The following is an 18810-nucleotide window of genomic DNA, read 5'->3' on the forward strand; positions in this document are numbered from 1 at the left end:
ACCTTGGGGCTTAGGATCCTACCCTTCTGCAGAATTAGGAGGTCTCTTTCCTGATGATTGCATTCCCAAGGGATGGCCTGGATTTACTACAGCAGAAGAACGCAAAGCAAGATCCGCAGAGGTAAAAGGCACATGCGGCAAAGTCAGAAGGACTGACTGAGTTCCCAGAAAGAAAGCAGGTGTTCAGCATAAGCCACATGGTTTGTATAAACAACTTAGACACAGTAAACCATCCTAACAGTTAGAGAGTGGCAGAAACACTCCAAAAATCCAGGTCCCTGCACACTAGCCAACAGCCAACATTGCATGCAGGCTTTTCGAAGGACAGCTGTCTCTGGGCAGCCCCAATAACTTTTTCTGCACACTCAATTCACTAAGAAAGTGAGCAAGCATTGTGTGGTTCTTGACATTCTGACTTAGGATGCATAAAACTGTCTCCTTTAAATAATATGTGTTCATGAAAGTTGAGGTTCATGAAAATACAAGAAATGTAACATGAGACAAGAAATACTTGGGTGAAAAGATGACAAATCTAAAGGTGACTCCATCTAAAGATGATGGAGTCAGCCGTGGATGTTTTCTCAACAAGTGGACCAAACCAAAGGTGTTCACCATCCTTATAGCCCTTATGCTGACTTAGATGCCCTGGCCATGTGCCAATTACAGTCCATAAAGACACCAGAAAATGGAGCCAATGCAGCCACCCTATACTGAGTAGGTAAGCAATATGGTCTATCTTAGACTATGTGTATCTCAACTGATGTAACACTTTTAAGTGTTTAAGTCATTGGGAAATATTTTCCATCAATAGAGGCAATATCAGTATAACAAAAGTCATGCACTGACTTGGAAACTTGATTCTCTCAATTGGTTTTCTCCAGGACAATGCTTTGGATTTTCTTGCATTTCTGTTTCTGTCCTTTTAGGCTTCTGTTTCTCGTGTTTATGGTTTAGATTTTCTTGTGTGCCTTAGGTTTCTCAGTTAAAATCCGATAATACTTTTATTTTGAGGGAGAGGAGTTAATCCTCACTCAGAAGAAAGATTAGAGGCTGATGTCATGATTCCTTAATTCTCTGAAAATAATTTATTCACTAGGCTCTTCTTGCTATAAAACAGGGCAAGATTTCTGAAATACAAAGAGTATAAAATTGACTTGCACAAAGCAAGTTGACCTCTGAAAACTTGGAAGAAGATTACCGTATCAGTACCCACTTGTGGTGTATTTCGGGCATACAGGAAAGTGCAGCAGACTTTATATAATGGGGTACATTATATTTGGCGGTCCTACAAAGCGGCAAAGAGCTGATACACGTTTATCAGTGCTCCCCTGCCTGTCCCCAGGAGGCTGTGTCTAGCTGCTCCACATGACTAGTTCCACATGAAAAGAATACAAATGAGTTATTTTTTTAACCCTGATTTGAATGCATGCATACAAAGTAGAAGTATACTATTAATAATTGACAGATGACATGGTGCTTAAAATAAAAGGCAGCTCTGTATGTTTCATCTAAACCCCATAGCCATGCTTGGGGCCGATTTTATCATCGTTTTGCCGTTGCCAAAAAAGTGTCTCGTATGAGATCTTCCAGGGAAAAGAATTAAAAGGAAGGACTGGGCCCCAACGTTTCCCTCCTCATTCTCTGTTTTGTCAGCAACTCCGTGTCTAATGTGGGACAAAGGTGGGATATATACATTACGTAGTGATCATAAATTAGGATCGACCTGATAATAGTGTGTCGGCTCTGTCTACCCCGTGGGGACCCACATGCCGTGTATATTCTGTCTACACAGAATGAAATCTAATGGTTCTGTTTCTCCTTTTAAGGAGGTAAGAAAGCAAGAAGAATTGTAACGGGTATCCCGCATGGGGGGCTGGCGAGAGGCTCAGGACCTGTGCGGTTTTCCCGCATGTCGTTTGGTCCCGATGTGCGGGCTCTGAGTCACTTAGCCTCCTCACTGCCTAACCCACCTCCCGCCGTAATAAAGGATAAACAAGGGATGTTAATGCCTGCTCCTGCCCGCCTGGTTCCCGCGGAAGGACCTGGCATCATTTCTATCGTGGGCCTTTCTAAAGGTTTATAACTCAGCCATAAATACTTGTCACCGGCAGGAACGTAGCCTGGAGGGTGGCCGTCTGGGAGTAAATTCTTCATTTATATATCTCACTGACATGCTTTAAATTGTTTTAACTATATTTATCTTTTTTGATGGGAGGGAAAATAATGGCTTTATGGTTCACGACACTTTTGTCCTCCTATGAATCAAGACAGCATTGGGATGAAAATGAAAAAAAAAAAAAAGAAATCAGCAAAAAAGTGGCTGCTGAGAACACACAATAATTCTTTCTTTAGGAGAGGGGCTTGAGGGCTGACATTACTCAACCTAAGATCTATTAGCAGAATTTAGGCAAAAGTGAGTGTTAGGAACTATTGATGGGCTCCCGAAGCAGGCACACTCTTTGCTTTTCCTTTTTGTTTTTAACCACGTGGGGCCCAGTGAGCTGTGGCTACACCGGCCTGGTTCCTGGGACTGACGATTCCTGTGACGGCGGCGATGGGGCCGGAGAAGGGAGTACAAAGCAGGTTAGGCTGTTGGCCGGAGGTTCTAGATTGCAGTGTCTCTGGAGTGGGAGTCACTCTCCACCTAACACCCGTGCTTTTACCCTTACTTCCCGTGGAAAAACGCTCATTCCGTGTGTGTTTTTAAATTGCCCGGGGCCTTCCAAAACCACGTAAGCTCCATCTATGGGGCACTGGGCTATACTAAAACATACCATCTCCGCCCCTGGTTCCTTTCACAGAACTCCTGAACTCTCGTCATTTCCTAAGTGACAGGGGTGCTAGAAGCATCTTTTGCTACAATATTTGGTCTTAGCCCCCAGTTCCCGGCAGAAGAGCTTTTAGAAGCCTTGGAATCTCTTTTTGCAAACGCAAGAGGCAGCTGGTGGCTGGAAGCACCTCGAGGGCTTCGGGATGGGGGCTGTGTGCCCGAGGAATCAGCCGTGGGATGGGAGAGCTGGTCTTTAAGCCCGTGGGGGCCGAGAAAGGGAAAAGGGGCTGGGGTTGAATTAGTCACCAGTGGTCAATGACTTAACTAGTTGTGCCTATGTAATGGATCCTCCAGAAACCCCCCAAATGACAGGGTCAGAGGGCTTCTGGGATGCGGAGCACACGAGGTGTTGGGAGCGTGGCCCATCCCTAGAGAGCCTGGGAGATCCATCCCTACTCCCTGCCCTCATCAGCTTGCCTTATTGGTTGTTCCAGGGTTGGGTCTTTTCCAATAAGCTGGTGATAGTAAGTAAAGGGCTTGGCTGAGTCCTGCGAGCTGTTGTAGCAAATTATCGAACTTGAGGAGATCATGGGAACCTTGGATGTATTGCTGGTTGGTCCGTCAGGAACGGGGAGGCCTGGATTTGTGATCGGATCTGAAGTGGGAAGAGGGAAGCGATGTTGGACTGAGTCCTTCCCTGTGGGGTCTGGGCCAGCTCGGGGGAAGTGAGTGTCCGCAGCATTGTGAGTAGAGAAGCAGTTTTGCTCTAGTCGGTGTTTTTCTTCAGGAACCCAATTCATTTTTACATGCCATTTCATCTGTAATGCTAGAGTATGGCTTGACATACTGTGTGTTAAAAGATGTATGAATATAAGAAGATCGGACGCCAGCAGGTCAACATTACTAAAAGAAGTTAAAAGGAGATAACATGTTTGACATTGAAGGATACATTTAAAATTTGGATTTTTAAGTGAAGAGTGTGACACAGATAACCAGTACATTTCAGTGGTTTCTACTTAATTCTATTTAATTGAAGTTTAATAAGGAATGCCATCTTAATTCTTAAGGATTCTGAATATACTTCTACAAAAGACATTATGTACGTCTTGTACTTTAAATATCACCACTAAAATTTGTCACGTTATTTTGTTTTAAGCATGCAGACCCTTATGCTTTTATGCTATTTTTTTTTTCTAATTAACAAAAGAACAATAAATCCTTTAGAAAGTTTGGAAAATACCAAAAAGCCAAAAGAAAGAATTGCTTTTAGTACCACTCTCCGGAGATCATCACTTGAACATTTTGGCATTTGTCCCCTTGCAGACTCTTTTCCCATAAGTCCTACACTTGATGCAGATATTACAGCATGTGCAATTGCCAGTGCTGGTTCTGAAGTTTTACTTCACTTTGTAGTCTGTAGTCAGCAGTCTTCCATGTCGTTGGAATTCCCTACACACGACACCCAAGTGTCTATAGCCACGGTTTTCAAGGAGCGGGCCTCAGGTCAGCAACATAGATGGTGCCCGGGAGCTGCAAATGCAGACCCACTGGGACCTTCTGGATCAGAGGTTCAGAGGGGGGTGCCCTGAAATCTGTGGCTTCGCAAGCCCGCAGGTGATGCGGATGCAAAGTGAGTTTGAGAATGACAGCCGGGCCGTCTTGCTCTTCTACTGGAGGGAGATGAGGATTTTCTTTTTGCTGTTCTAAGTGTTTTACAGAACCCTATGTTCACATTTCTGAGCACTTCTTTAGAATAAAGTAGTTCATCGAATGTGTAAGCACCTGGGGAAAGAGTTGTCACATAGAGACCGAATTCTTTCCAGATGTAGCTGGGGTAGTTTCTACTCCTCCAGAGAGAGCTCGAGATGCTCTGTCTGACCCCAACTGCCTCTTACACAAACTCGTTCTTCATGTGCTTTTCCATAGTAAGTTATTTGTATCTTTCATATTGTCCTCCTGTAGCCTTCTCTTTTTTAGAGAGAGAGAGAGAGAGTATCTGTGCTAGTGGCAGGGGGCAGAGGGAGTGGGAGAAAGAGAATCCCAAGTAGGCTCCACACTGGGGGCAGGAGAGGGGGGTGGATCTCAGAACCCTGAGATCATGACCTGAGCTGAAATCCAGAGTCAGGTCCCACCCAGATGCCCCAACGGCTTTTTCTTAATAGCAAGGATGTGTTAAATATACTATTTTTTTTTTGTCTTGACATGTTGCTTGTGATCATTATAACTATAGATGTTTTTCAACTCACCTGGTCAACCCTATGTATGTATTTTTATGCCATTTCTCATTCCAGAGATTAAATAATACTTACTTATATTTTCTTCTAATGTTTGCATGAAGAATTTAGAACTTTAGTCTACCCAGATTTTTTTTTTTTTTTTTACTGTAGCAAATGTCTAAATAACATTTTTAAAAGTAGTTAAACAATTTTCCCGGAATACTGTCGATGAATATTTTAATCATACCTTTCATTTCCTCACCATGATTGCCTGTTTGATTTAACCTTAGCATCTGTGATATTCAAATTATTTCAGTACAGCAAGCGTGGTCCTTTTATAGTCCTGTGTTACAGTGCAAAATAATTTCAGGTATTTTGTTCAGTTCTTTTTTATAATGTACTAAGAACTTAAAAACCTTAATTTCTTACTTGACAGGGAGAAAATTTCATTGTTTCTTTTGTAGGAGTGGTTCAATGTATTTTTGTTCTGAATAAAAATTTAGCTTTCCCTTTCTCCATCATATTTGGACAAAAGCCGTTCTTAGACTGTATGTACAAAGTCTCTAAAGTTCATGCATTTTTCTACTTTTCTTCACCTAATAGGTTCAATGAGTTTGAAAAATGAAAATAATGTTTATTACTTGACTTAGTTTCACTTTGTACAAAAAGATGAGTGGATGTAGACTTGGAGTTCTTATCATGAAAAAAAATTGCAGCTAAATAATAGGTCAAGAAGGAAGAAATAATCTGAGGGAAAGATCAGGGAGAACCCAATGAAAAGCATGATTTTCAGGTTGCCATAGGATTGCAGGCCACATGGGAATTACAGAACAAGCATTGGGCTTTACTCTCAAGGTTAGAGGGAAGTCGTGCTGCTCATATGCCACAGCCTGGCCCCTCTCGCTTCAGAGGGGATGTTGCTCTTGTAGTTCATCACTTATTTGAATATTACCTCATGGGAGTCTCAACCACAATTCTGTGATGTCATTAGAACTTTTGTCATTGTCATAGCTTGGCAGATGAAGAAAGGCATCGGAGATGGGGAAGGAACTGACTGGAGGTCACACAGCTAAGGAGCGGCAGGATCCGGGAGAAAATGGCCGATTTCCGGACTGTTGTTCTTTCTGCTTAAGCACTCCGTCGGAGTAACCTATTTTTTCTGATTACATTTTATCATTAACTTGGATTGAGTAGGAAATATTTCTTAAATTCTACTTTTAACATTATACCATTGTGTGAATGTGCTTCATAGATCAGACTTAAAAAGTAACCTTCATTTGTGTACTCTTGATAGTTATTTTTTTTCTACAAAAGATTTTATGTATGTGATTGGGAGCTCCTTAAGGTGAAGGGATATCACATACACACAAGGGATATCAAACATACACTCTTTCTATTCTTGTTGTTTTTTGGATTTTTAACTGAAGTCTAGTTAACCTACAAGATTAAATGAGTTTCGGGTGTCCAGTGCAGTGACTCAACAATTACATCCATTATGGAAGGTCACCACGAGAAGTCTCGTTACCATCTGTCACCACGGAAGGCTATTACAATACTGTTGACTGTATTCCCTATGCTGTACTTTTCATCCTTGTGACTCATTTCCTTTATAACTGGAAGTTTGGGCCTCGTAATCCCCCTCACCTACATGTTTATTTTTTTAGAGGTGGGGAGAGGGGGAGGGGAAGAGGGAGAGAGAGAATCTTAATCAGGCTGCATGATCAGAGTGGAGTGTGACGTGGGGCTCGATCTCATGGCCCTGAGCCGAAATCACCAGCTGGATGTTTAACCGACTGAGCCACCAAGGCGCCCCTCCCTTCATCTGCTTACTCTTGTTCTTCTTAAGGGGTTAAATTTAGCTGAATTAAGGAACTCATAAAAATCTGTGAGAGATCACAAATATTTAGAAGACTCTAAAGTAAAAATTGTCTTTTTCCCTTCATCTCATCGTGCTTTTTCATTGGATTGTTTTGAATTGTTACTTTGATTAATGTTCCTTTTCCTCATTTTCCACCATTTTTTCTGGCTTTACATGAATTCCTAATTCCTACTATATTTCTTTCTTCTTAGGTAAAACTGATAACCAATACACTCTCTTTGTGGCCGGAGGGGCAGTTTTATTGTTGCTGTTTGTTCTAATTACCACGGTCACCGTCATTTCTTATAAGAGGTGAGTATTGCAGCTCATACTGAATCTCGGTTCCTCTGAGTCATCCTGATGTGAGGGGCTCTCTGTTAATAGAGTAGTTGGCCAAGCTGCCTCCGCACTCATATGCAGAGTTTTGGGTGTTTTTCTTACACAATGAAGGAAGCAGTTGTGGTAATACCAGAGGAGAAAGCTAGAGGAGTTCATTTAAGAAGTAGTAGGAGCTGCTCCTGTGTTAGCAAAGCTTTCATATTCTGGGCAGCCAACTGCTGGGACCTCTGCTGTGTCTGCCCTGCCCTCTATCTTCCTCCTCCTGCAAGGAGAAGAGGGTATTGGGTGAGAGGTGGGGTGTGTGTGTGTGTGTGTGTGTGTGTGTGTGTGCACGCGTGTGTGTGATGAGAGGGGAGCGGGAGGGAGATATACTGAGAGGGGGAAGACCAAGGCTGAGCAGTAATAATGCCCTCACGTATTCATTCATCAAATATCTATTGTGACAGTAGCAAACAAGGCGTGATGGGACACACATTCTAGTAAACAAACAACATACTTTATATGGCTGTTCAGTGTCTGCGACACGCAACGTAGCTGCTATTCCTAAAAAAATGATTGAGGAAGAGAGGTGTGTTGGAAGGGGCTACATCAGAGAGAGTAGGTGACCACTGACCTCTACTACAGTTTCCTACCTTTTACTGTCTGTGGCACTCTTGGGAACTTGCTGGAATATTCCGGGTTGACTCTGCCCTTTCTTGCTGTCTCATGTTCACCAACTCACATGTCTAGGTGTTTGTGGTAATATTAGCTGTAATCATACTGAATTAAAATTACTCTTTATTCTTGTGTTCTAATGAAAGTGCTATTTTGTTAGCAGAGGGAAGGAATACATCCACCTCTTCTCTTCCATCCCAGCAGTATTACCAAACTCAAACTCTCACACACACACACATGCACCACACACACACACATGCACCACAGTCACATTGCACATACATGCATATTAATAGGATATCAGGTAGGTTTTTCTATCTCGTCTCCATATCCCGGCCTCACTTCTTTGGAGCTGGTATTACAGCTCACTGGAGGTTAGTTACTGCCCCCGCTGTCTCCTTTCTTTCTTTTGAAACATCTGACTTTTCCTGGTTGCTCTTCTGAAAGCTAGACTGATGGTGTCCTTCCTGTTTAACACCTTCTCTTGTCTTCCTGTTGCCACGAGAATAATGTTAAAACTCATGAACCCGTATCAAAGGCGCCCACTGTCTTGACTTCCACCTAATTAGTGGGGCCCCAGCCTAATGCTCATTTATATTTGCTACATTACTGACAAATTTTGTTAAAACTGCAAGTCTTACTCTGTGAACATACCCGACTCCCTTCCCATTTGAGTAGCTAACAAAACGCTGTTTCCCCCATGTTTGGCCTTACTCCTGTGGCTCATTCAAGGCGTGGGACCCATGTCCCTTTGGGAGGTCTGTCCTGGTTCTCCCTCCCTGCAAAGAGACATGATGTCATCATCTGGAAGCCACTGTACTTCTCTGTTGCTACTTGTGGCCTGCTTTATAGCGTCATCCTTTCTGTGCTCTCCTCCCTTCTGTTCAAAATGACAGGGATGTGTCTGATTCATTTATTAGTGTTTGATAGCATTTAGCACTAATCTTTCCAAATAATGAATGGTCAATCAGCATTTGTCTAATTAAATTGAAACACAGAACTGTCGTTTTCCCTTTCTCTCCATCACGGGCTGCCGTCAAGTCTTTCCCTGGTCGGAAATTGAGCAAATTAGCAAACTGAGGGAAGGAATCCAGGATGTTAGTGACACTAAGGAATTTTCTACTGCTTCACCCTAGTTGATGAAAAATGCACTGAGGGCAGCTGTGACAGCAGGAGCACGCGGGAACACGGGTGACATGGTAGGGGAGAGTGAGTGACAGCACAGATCTCCGGAGGGTCACAGATGTTGGACATGATGGATTTAGCTTCATGAAAATGCATCATTTTTACATGAATAGCTAAATTGAACTGTAGACTATATTGTCCCACTTGGTTAAACGTGATAAAAAGATTAGTGGACTTGAATGCATAATCACGGCAGAACATCGCAAAGGAAGAAGTGTTTGTTCTTTCTTACCTTGTTGCCCGTATCAGTTTGTGGTGCTTACTTGGAATGGAAATGTTATGAAAAATGACCCAAAGGCTTAAACAGTGGTCTTTAGAACTCGGTCTTTGTGACCATTTAAAATAATCCTGCCGCTTCAGATGTGCTGACCTGGGGAGAAGCCAAAGGAAACCACAGTGTGCCTGAAAGAAACTGAGTCCTTCCTTCACACCTAGTACCCCGGAGCCTGTGTGTCCAGGGGCATTTCCCGCACCTTCTCTGCTCTCAGTTTGTGTTGCTTCCAGTTGGAGATCAGAATGGTCATGTTGTTAAGGGTGGTTAAGTGGTTGGTGGACGTGCATAGCATTGGTTAGGTGTGGCAGGAGCCAAAAGATAGTCTACACATTGACGCGTGTGTCTATAAGAAGAAATGTAATGTTTAGTGTGCAAAACGTTAGGCCCTTCTTTTTCCCTTTGTTGTCAACTTTGATGTTCACAACAAATAGGTTCTTTTACTTTGCCTGGGACTCTCCCAGCTTCAGCACTGAAAAATCCCTCATTCCGGGGAAACTCCTTAAAATCAAGCAAACCAGAATGGCCAGTCAACCTAGAACAAACCACAGTGTTCACCATCTTTATTTTACAGAGGAGAAGACTGAATTTTATAGGTGCAAATATCTGGTAAATTGCCAAGCACAAGTTAAACACAGAGGATCTGACTCTAAGTTTCTTGTACTCTTTTCTTCATTATATTGAATATTCTAGGCTTATGCAAACAATATGCTTATTTGGACCTCTTTGGGAAAGTTAATCTATATTATGATACAACAAGCCTTGTGAACAATGATCTAACAAAAGATTCCAAGGTCGTGGATTTGTTTCTTCATTTGTAAAAAGAGGACAGTAATAGCATCTACATCACAGATTTCTTTTGAGGAGTAAATAATTTATGTGGAAGACCTGGAAATATCACCTTCACATAACAAACTTACAGATCAAAAATTTAAATAAATTCATTGCATAAAAGATTCTTCAAAAGTAAACAGATACACACAGAGTAAGATCAATCTGTGATGATGTCGACACAGTAGGAGGATTTCCCAGCAACGAGGAGAGAACAGCATCCATCATCTGAATAACCTTTCCTTGGAGAGCGACAAGCGTGGCTGGTTCTTAAACTTTCCGTGAAGGAATTACAACTTCATCTTTTTGCATAAAGGGAAAAAACCCTATGTTTTTGCATCTAACCCATCTCCTCTGTGGTCTGATAAAAGTCTTTTTTGTAGGGGGGTGAAAAAAAGATAGTCGTCATCTCCTGTAATATATCTTCCTGCACTTGGGGTAGAGTCCTTTAGTCCAGTGCATGTTCAGTTATCGTGGCCTCTTTTCTTCTTCTCTTGAATTTTCAAAGATTCCTCCTGACATTAGGTTTTATAGTTTTCACTGGAATGGTGGAGAGTTTACGGAGTTGCATGGCTCCAGATGGCCCAAGGAACTGTGGCATCATGGCTCCAGAAGTAGTGAGCCTGATAGTCATGAAGGAAGACTGTAGATTCAAATCCTGATACTACCACTAACCAACCACATGACGTAGGGCAAGTTACTTTCCTCTCTTGCCTCTGGTTCCCAATCTGAGTTAAAGACAGAGTTTTTGATGAAAGCTACATAAAATAATCTGTTGAGGAGGTCTAGTAAAACACCTGAAAGTTTCTCTAAAGCTTAACTCTATTATCACGGTCATTCAAGAGGTTACACAGTTGGCATTGAAAAGGAAGTTTTTAATTGTGGGAAATCTCTAAGCTCAAGGTTATTTGGAAAAGGCAGTAAGCCATTTATGCAATAACCTACTATGAACCATTCTTTAGTAAGCTGTTGAGATTAATTACTAATATACACTGGCTGGATATCCATTTAGATGCCTTTACCATCTGTGGAAAGTGAAGAATTAGGTTAAGGGAATTTTGAGTAAGTATGTGTGAAGCAACTTCAACATCTTTAGTGAGGGCATGTAGGCTGGGGTACAAGTAAGGTGTGTGACTATATGCAGTAATCCTAGTGCTGGGGTGTAGATCTTAATGCCTCTACTGAATATGTCTTCTTAGGAGAAGGAGTCAGAAGAAACTATTTAAAGACTCCTGTGATGCACAGAATAAGGTAAGTTTTCTCAGAGCTGTCTTTTCCCCCCTTTTGTGCATTGTAATATCCTGTAAAGTCAGTCCATCTTGGAGTCGACAATTTTGTTCTCCTCGCAATTCCCTGGCCATGTAGTAGATCGGCTATTTGAGGAAACACCTGTTCTCTGACTTATTCTCTTATTATTGACGCCCTTTGAAATAGTTTTTCTTACTTTCATGCTCATTGTCTCCACTATTGGCCAGATTCTCTCTTTAACATATATGATTCTGTTTACAAAAATTTTTTAGAAGATTTATTTATTTTAGAGAGAGAAGGAAAGAGAGAGAGAGAGTGGGAGAAAGGCGTAGGTAGAGGGAGAGAATCTTCAGGTAGACTCCTTACTGAGCATGGAGCCCAACGCAGGGCTCTATCTCATGACCCTTAGATCACGACCTGAGCTGAAACCAAGAGTCAGACGCTCAACTGACTGAGCCACCCAGGCACCCCTTACAATCTATAGCAAAACATTTCCCCAAGTGTTATCTAAAATTACATAAATTTCTCTTCAGTTTACTTATTTGCAATTGAATTCTATTATGACCAAAACATCAAGTAATAAAACTTTTCTGACAATCTAATATGTGTGCTTCAGATTTCTGTTACCTATTTATTTCTCAGTTTAAATTTTTCTTCTATTAGTTACTCTGTACTCAACAAAATTTTTTTTCTGAATAATTCATGTCTGGCTTTTTGACAGTAACTGGGAAGACTAAAGAAGTCTTCGCCTTGTCTCATCTTCCACTCCAGCAAGTGATTCAACAGTGCTGTCCTATGCAGTGTTGGGGTCCCTTCTTTGTCCTTCACCATTGTCCACTAGAGCCAATATAAAGCCACATTTATTGCTGTGAATGTCAGGGGAGGGAAGGAGCTTTGCAACTTCCTACATTAAGTATTCAACTTGTTCAGACTTTGGTAGAGTAATGATATTTTGAACGATGATTAGAAAGATAGTAAGTTGGACTGTGAAAGAGAAAGAAACTGACCTACTTGATTGTTTTGGGGTTTTTAGCAGGCTCTGGAATTACCGGTGGAACTGCACCTTACCTTTTGCTTTTTCTTTATAAGCACCAAAACCACTCTCAATTTCCAAAGTACTCACCAAAAGACCCCCCTCTCTCTTCCCCTTGTTTTCCTCGCAGTTTCTCTCTGTCTCACCCATGGTTATATATTTTCTGCCACATACATGTGTAGGTGGTCACAGTGACTTGATTAGTGTAGAGAATGTTAATGAGTATATGACATCATCTTGAAAGTAATGCCAGTATGTTTTGTTAATTTCTTTTATTGCATTTAGTTGCTTATTGTCAAGACATGACACTGTGTACTTTGAAAGTATTATTATTATTTATTATTTATTATTTATTTATTATAATTATTTATTAATATTTGAAAGTATTATTTATTAATTCAAAAGAATTTACTGAGTACCCACTATGGCAAATACTAGACTAGACTCCCATATAAAAATGAGACTGATAGTTCTTATCAAAACAGCCCGGGATATTGGGAAAGAGTTCCAAGACCAAGTGTTTCCTAGTCTAATACAGCAAGTGACAATCTGGAATAGCCTCCTGCTGCGCCTTACTCTGAGCCCAGCAAGTCAAAAATGTGATTTTTCATAGAAGTTCAGTACAATGAAGGGCATTTTTTATGAGATTAGTTATAATAGAAATTTGACTTACACTGTGGTCGATTTGAGGAGAGATTGGTTTTGAGTATCTTTATTGGCTGCTGAAATGCAGTGAATCATTGACATTCTATCTCTTTCTAGGCAGCCAACAACTACAGAAATCCCGACTCTACCAATCAGTCATCGGATGGTGCAAGAGAGGATATTTATGTCAACTACCCAGCCTTCTCTCAGAGGCCAAAGACCAGAATCTAAGCATTTTCCTTGAGCTGAGCAGATTTATGATGACTATTTTATATTATTTTTTTCCCACTACTCGGTGCCTACCCTGGATACTAGTTGGCTACATTTATTTAATTTGATAGGAAAAATACCTTATAACTTGAAGAACATTCTTAGCAGAAATGTTTCAGAAACCCTGATTCTCATTAGTATATACGTAAGGGGAAACTCACTGAGTCATGTAATGGAACAATCCAGGGGGGATCCAGCTTCAGACAAGAGTTATTTCCGAAGGTTTAAATGTCACATATTGGATTAAGTATGGGCATAAACCTGTTTCTGGGTCTCCTTTCGTGGTGTTGGATCCACTGTATTGGTGTTAGCCTAACTCTTATTCACGTGTTTCCTTGTGTTTCCAACAACTCTTGGCGATTCGCAATCCTTGTTTCTGCCTGGTAGAGAGTTTACTTCTCTGATAAAGTAAATGGATTCGGTTATTTGACCATCACTGAACAGCCATCATGACTGGAAAGGATGAAATGGCTTAAGTAAATTAAGGGTTCACCTCTAGAACAAGGACTGAGGCCAAAGCACATTACCAGGGAATTCAGAGTATCATTAGAGGAGGGAGATGGGGAGATGTTGGCTGGTGACCAACAAATGTGGACTGCAAGCCATTTCCAAACATAATGTTGACCAACTGAGAAGAGAACATGTGGATGGATCTGGGTTAGCGCTCTCTCCCCCCACTTTAAAATCTGCTCTATCAGCATAGTCCAGAAGAGTAGTTGGCAGCAGAAATAAATGAATGGTCAAGAGGAAGACAAATAGAACACGGAAATCTCTTCCTTTTCTATTATCAAATGAAGGAATCCCTGATTCTGCCTGGAATTCTTTCCACTCTCTCTGGCTTAGCTTTATGAGCAAGTGTAGTACATGGTCCAATAATAACTTCATGTTTTTGATATTGAATTTTTCTACGTTTGAGAACTATTTTAAATATGTGAAGTCTCTCAAAAGAGTCAGGCATCTAGGCATTATCAATTGTTTTTCTTTTTTAATAATTATGGGAAATCTGAATATAAGAAAAAGAATGTTAGTTGCAAGTGTGGTTTGGGTTATGGTAGAAACATGATGGGGAGGAACTTTGGAGGCCTATAGGGAAGGAGGAACAGGGAACAAAGAAGAATGGGAAGATACAGAGAGAACTTTGTCTTCCTTTACAGTTTGGTCAAAGACAACCGTAGTGATGTCAATACACAGTAGTTAGTGGCTGTCCTGCCATTGTCCACAATCTAGATGGGGTCACACAATGAAAAGTAGTTCTGAAGCTAAATAAGGATCATGATCACCTTGAAACCACAGTGGTCATTACCAAAGAGAGTGATCATTCATGTCTCAAATATTTATTACTCATCTCTAAAACATTCACCACAAAAATTGCATGTAAGTATCAAAGTTGTAGGTTTTTATGATAATTTTAAGTGAACCAAAACCAAATTCTCATGGTATCTAGGCAGATTTAAAGCTGCAATTTACAGTCTTAAGTGAGTCAATGGATATTTTATGATGATAGCTTTAACTGCTGTGTGCACCCAATAGAGCAATGATTCTGTGAATCGCAGAAATTGTGGGTGCCCCTGCCGGCTTCAAAAGAGAAAAAGCAGAAATGTCCACTCTCATGAGGTATTTCCAAATTCTCAGTGACTAATATGGGTGAGGAGGAAAGCATTTCTACCAATGCAATATGGGGAAATGAAAATCCCACTTGAACAGAGAAGATGATGGGGTGTGGGGGGGGGTGCCGGGTACAAAGTACAACCAGATGCCACTGTCCTGGGAGTTTCCCTCATGGAAGATTCTACAGCAGAACCTGCAGACCATTTAAAACCGGTCTCTTTTCCCATGCATGTTTTGCTTTTTCTTTAACCTGTCACTCAGAATATTTATGAGAACTATATCCTCTGTCCCTCTTCTTCATGTATTCCTCCTCTGCAGAGCTCAGGATTTTTCAGGCATTTAATACTCTTCTTAGTCCTGCTGGAATTTCTCTGCACCCCCCACCGACCCCACCACTGGTCCTGTTACACTCTCAGCTGTTCATGCTGATGAAATTCTACTCACTAAGGCTCTTTCCCTGGACATCTTTACTTACTAATGAAGCACTTTCATTATTGTCTGTTCAACATTATTCCTAATTAGCTAGAGTTTTATAACTCTCATATATATATACACCTACTATAGAAATAATACATGGTATGTATAGTATATTGTGTGTGTATATGTGTTACACACACACACACTTATGTGTGTGTATTTTACCCTAATCTGTTGTACTAAGGAAACCAATCAAAACTGTTCCATAGAATAAAAGGTCAGAATTGAATTAAATTATGTTTTAAATCTTTTTCGAAAGGTGCTACTTAGGGAGCAAGATGCTTCCTTGCATTCTTTTTTACATATATAATTTATGATGATATATAATATATTACATAAAAATCTATGTTTCCTTTGAATGCCATAAATGTACATTTGAATATTTACATGAAAGTAACCAATTAAAGGGAATTGCTGTGTGATGACAAGTTAGGTAAGTTTGTTAAATGTCATTACAGAGTGTGCAGTTTTGTTGAGGAAAGAACACATGCCATTAACCTACGATGACTAAGTATTGATTCTGTTATCATCAGAGAGACCTTGAGAATTGAGACATTATTTAAAGGCCTTTATGCACACTAAGAAAATAGAATTGAAATTTCATTAGCTTGTAATTATGCTTATGGATGCGAGGCAGCAGATGAAGCTATATTCTTTAGTTAGTAAATATTACACTTGTAGGATTTTTAAGGAAGTCAATTTATTACTAAAATATTATATGTATACATTTAAAATACATTGACTATCAATTTACAAGTCAAAGGAAGATAAAAGTAATTTTAGTAGGTTTACTTTCATTGTAAATATTCAAGTTATGTTGATTTATATAGAACTATCTTAAGTCACATCTGCAGCTGTGTTACAGTAATTCACCAAACTGGTAGAGTCCACATTGTAAGTAGAAATTGCTGTGATCAACGTGCTTCTCCTCGATTTATAATAATGTGCTATATTCTGTGCTGCTTGTATGACATTTCAGCAAGACTGGAGCTGTTGCAGAACTCAATGTTTATAAAGTTCAGATGGAGGCACTTAATTGTGAGTACAATCTTTAGCTTCTTTCCACAATAGTGAAAAAACATCTTTGGGAAATATAAAGTGACGCCAACTTATAACACAGGTATCACCATTAGTTTGGCCACTATTAGAACTTAGTGCCTAGAAAGTGTTGACTTTCATGTTCAGGCTTTTGCATAAATTAATATATGTTTCCACTGGTCATTTCACTGGAATTATTTTAAGTCAAGTCTCTGGGCTCTTACAGTTTTATCTGAAACATAAAATCAAGCATTTTAAAAAACTTTTCTATTGCTCATGACTCATATGTAGAGCTGTGGCTTCTAGAATTTGCTGCAATACTTTCTAAGGGAATTTTACAAATCTTCAAGGTTGGTTTACATAGTATTTCAGATTCAAAGCACTAACTGTGTTGGAAGGGGTGGTCATAAAAGACCTAATCTGGGGATCTGTGTGATGAATGTCTGCAGTAATTCCCATGTATTGCCTATTGTCCCTGTTTGAATGATGAGTAATATAATCACCCTGTGTAGAACATTTTTTTTCCAGTTTTATGTGTAATTTCAGATTCTCTGGTTTTGTAAGGCATTCAATGTCCTTGACATACTGAATTCTGTTGTTTGAATGAATAAAGTGCAGTGTTTCACCATCATTAGTTTTATTTGCCATCAAGGAATATTAGGAAAAAGTCCTCTAAGAGGAATAATATTAACATAAAGAGTTAAATGTAGAAAAAATTCAAACCACTGAGGCTTTATAACTTCAATATCAATGCAACGTTCAGTGCATTTTTGAAGTGCATGTAGTTCAAAATCAAATTGCTGTATGAGGGGTTTTTGGAAAAAAAAATGTTGTTTCTCGCCCTTCACATTTTCCCTCCATTGAGACAACAGATTTCACTTCCTCCAATTACTTTGTTTTTTGCTACTTTTCTGAAGAGCAGGTTATATCACTAGATTTTTTTTTCAATTTTAGACATTATTTACTGATGTGGATGCTTTCTTCTCCATGAACTCACCACACCTTTCTCATGTGCCCACCCTTCCAAAAGATTTGTATTAAAATTGAGTTATTTCAGTATTTGGTGTTTATGTTTTTATAACTTTGCCAACACTCTTCTCAGCTGGAACAAATGGTAAATATTGTGCTTCTCTCCTACAGAACTTTGGTTTTCACCTAGAGCTAATAATTGTCTCTTTTTAGCTTACAATAGTTCTGTATTTACTGTAAGTTTATCTCAAACTCTTCACTAGTGACCTAGATAATCTCCCCAGATTCTCTGTGATGCAGCAGATGTTTCCAACAATTTTAACTTCCTGAAAAAGTTACCCTAGACTTGGGTCATTAAGCAGTGGTGCCTAATAGCTTCTTGCAGAACTGTCATCCTCTGTCTCCCGTCAGAAAAAAATGAAGACAAAGGACCATAAAACCTGGAATCAATTCTCAAAAATGCCCTAGTACAAAAGGCTATGAGGTTCCAGATTGCAAATGTTACTCAGTGCCCTGAACAAAGAACAGTAAGAAGCCTATAATATTTGGGTTTCTGTTTGGAAGAGTCGGGGGTATTTCTTGTAATCTTTGGAAGCTCATGTTGACTGTTCTAGAAAAACTGTTAATTGATTTGAATGAGATGATAGGGGTGAATTATAACAGCATTTGGACACCAATGTTTGGGAAATGGGGAGGAAATGTGGCAACTCTAGCAGTCCATAAGCAGGATGGCACATTCTAGATAGACTAATATAAATTCAGGACCTTATGTAATACCTGAATCTATTACCAGTGTATCCAGATATATCCAAGGTTGCTTCTGAGTAAGTTAGTGAATAGACAAATACAAGTTATAATCCATATCAGTACTCTCAGGAGTACTGGAATAGTGGCCAACAGTTCATTTTTAATAGTGTTATTGAGATTGGATTTGGATATGAAGATTCACCTGCCTCCCAAAGAACACATCCCTTGCATATTATTCTTAGAATTTAACTTCAGTCCAGTTTACTGATTTTTAAAACTGTAACTTATGTCTAGACAGTCGTGTCTTTACACAAAATATCAATTTCTTTGTAACATATAACCTCCAACATTCCAAGTAAGTTGAGTTGAACTTTGTCCATGTTTAGTGGAAAACTGCTAATTAAAATAATATAAATGTCATAAAATTATACTGAGTACCACTTGATGTATAGAAACAAAAGTAAAGGAAGAAAGCAATGAGAAGGCAGTGCCAATCTTGCACATGTGGCCAAAGAAGCCAAGGTCCTTTCTGGATTGTGAGTTAAAATATCCCCTGAGTTTAAAATGTCAAGCAAAATTCTCCAAATCCTGGAAGAGCGACGCCAGACCATATTTGTAAGACAAAAATTTGAGAAGATCTGATAACTTTCT

The 18810-nt window shown here is 39.8% G+C and overlaps 1 protein-coding gene across 3 annotated transcripts in view; it reads left to right on the plus strand.

Moving 5' to 3' along the window:
• The window catches only part of CD226 (CD226 molecule), a 75601-nt gene extending 58102 nt beyond the window's left edge, over window positions 1-17499 (plus strand). For all 3 annotated transcript variants that reach the window (XM_047697271.1, XM_047697273.1, XM_047697272.1), the window contains 3 exons: window positions 7057-7156; window positions 11324-11375; window positions 13168-17499. In XM_047697271.1, coding sequence (XP_047553227.1) covers window positions 7057-7156; window positions 11324-11375; window positions 13168-13281 — 266 coding nt within the window. In that variant the 3' untranslated portion in view covers window positions 13282-17499. The remainder of the gene's footprint in view (window positions 1-7056; window positions 7157-11323; window positions 11376-13167) is intronic.
• The last annotated feature ends 1311 nt before the right edge of the window (window positions 17500-18810 follow it).

This window comes from Lutra lutra, chromosome 12, assembly GCF_902655055.1.
Source record: "Lutra lutra chromosome 12, mLutLut1.2, whole genome shotgun sequence".
Classification (NCBI taxonomy): domain Eukaryota; kingdom Metazoa; phylum Chordata; class Mammalia; order Carnivora; family Mustelidae; genus Lutra; species Lutra lutra.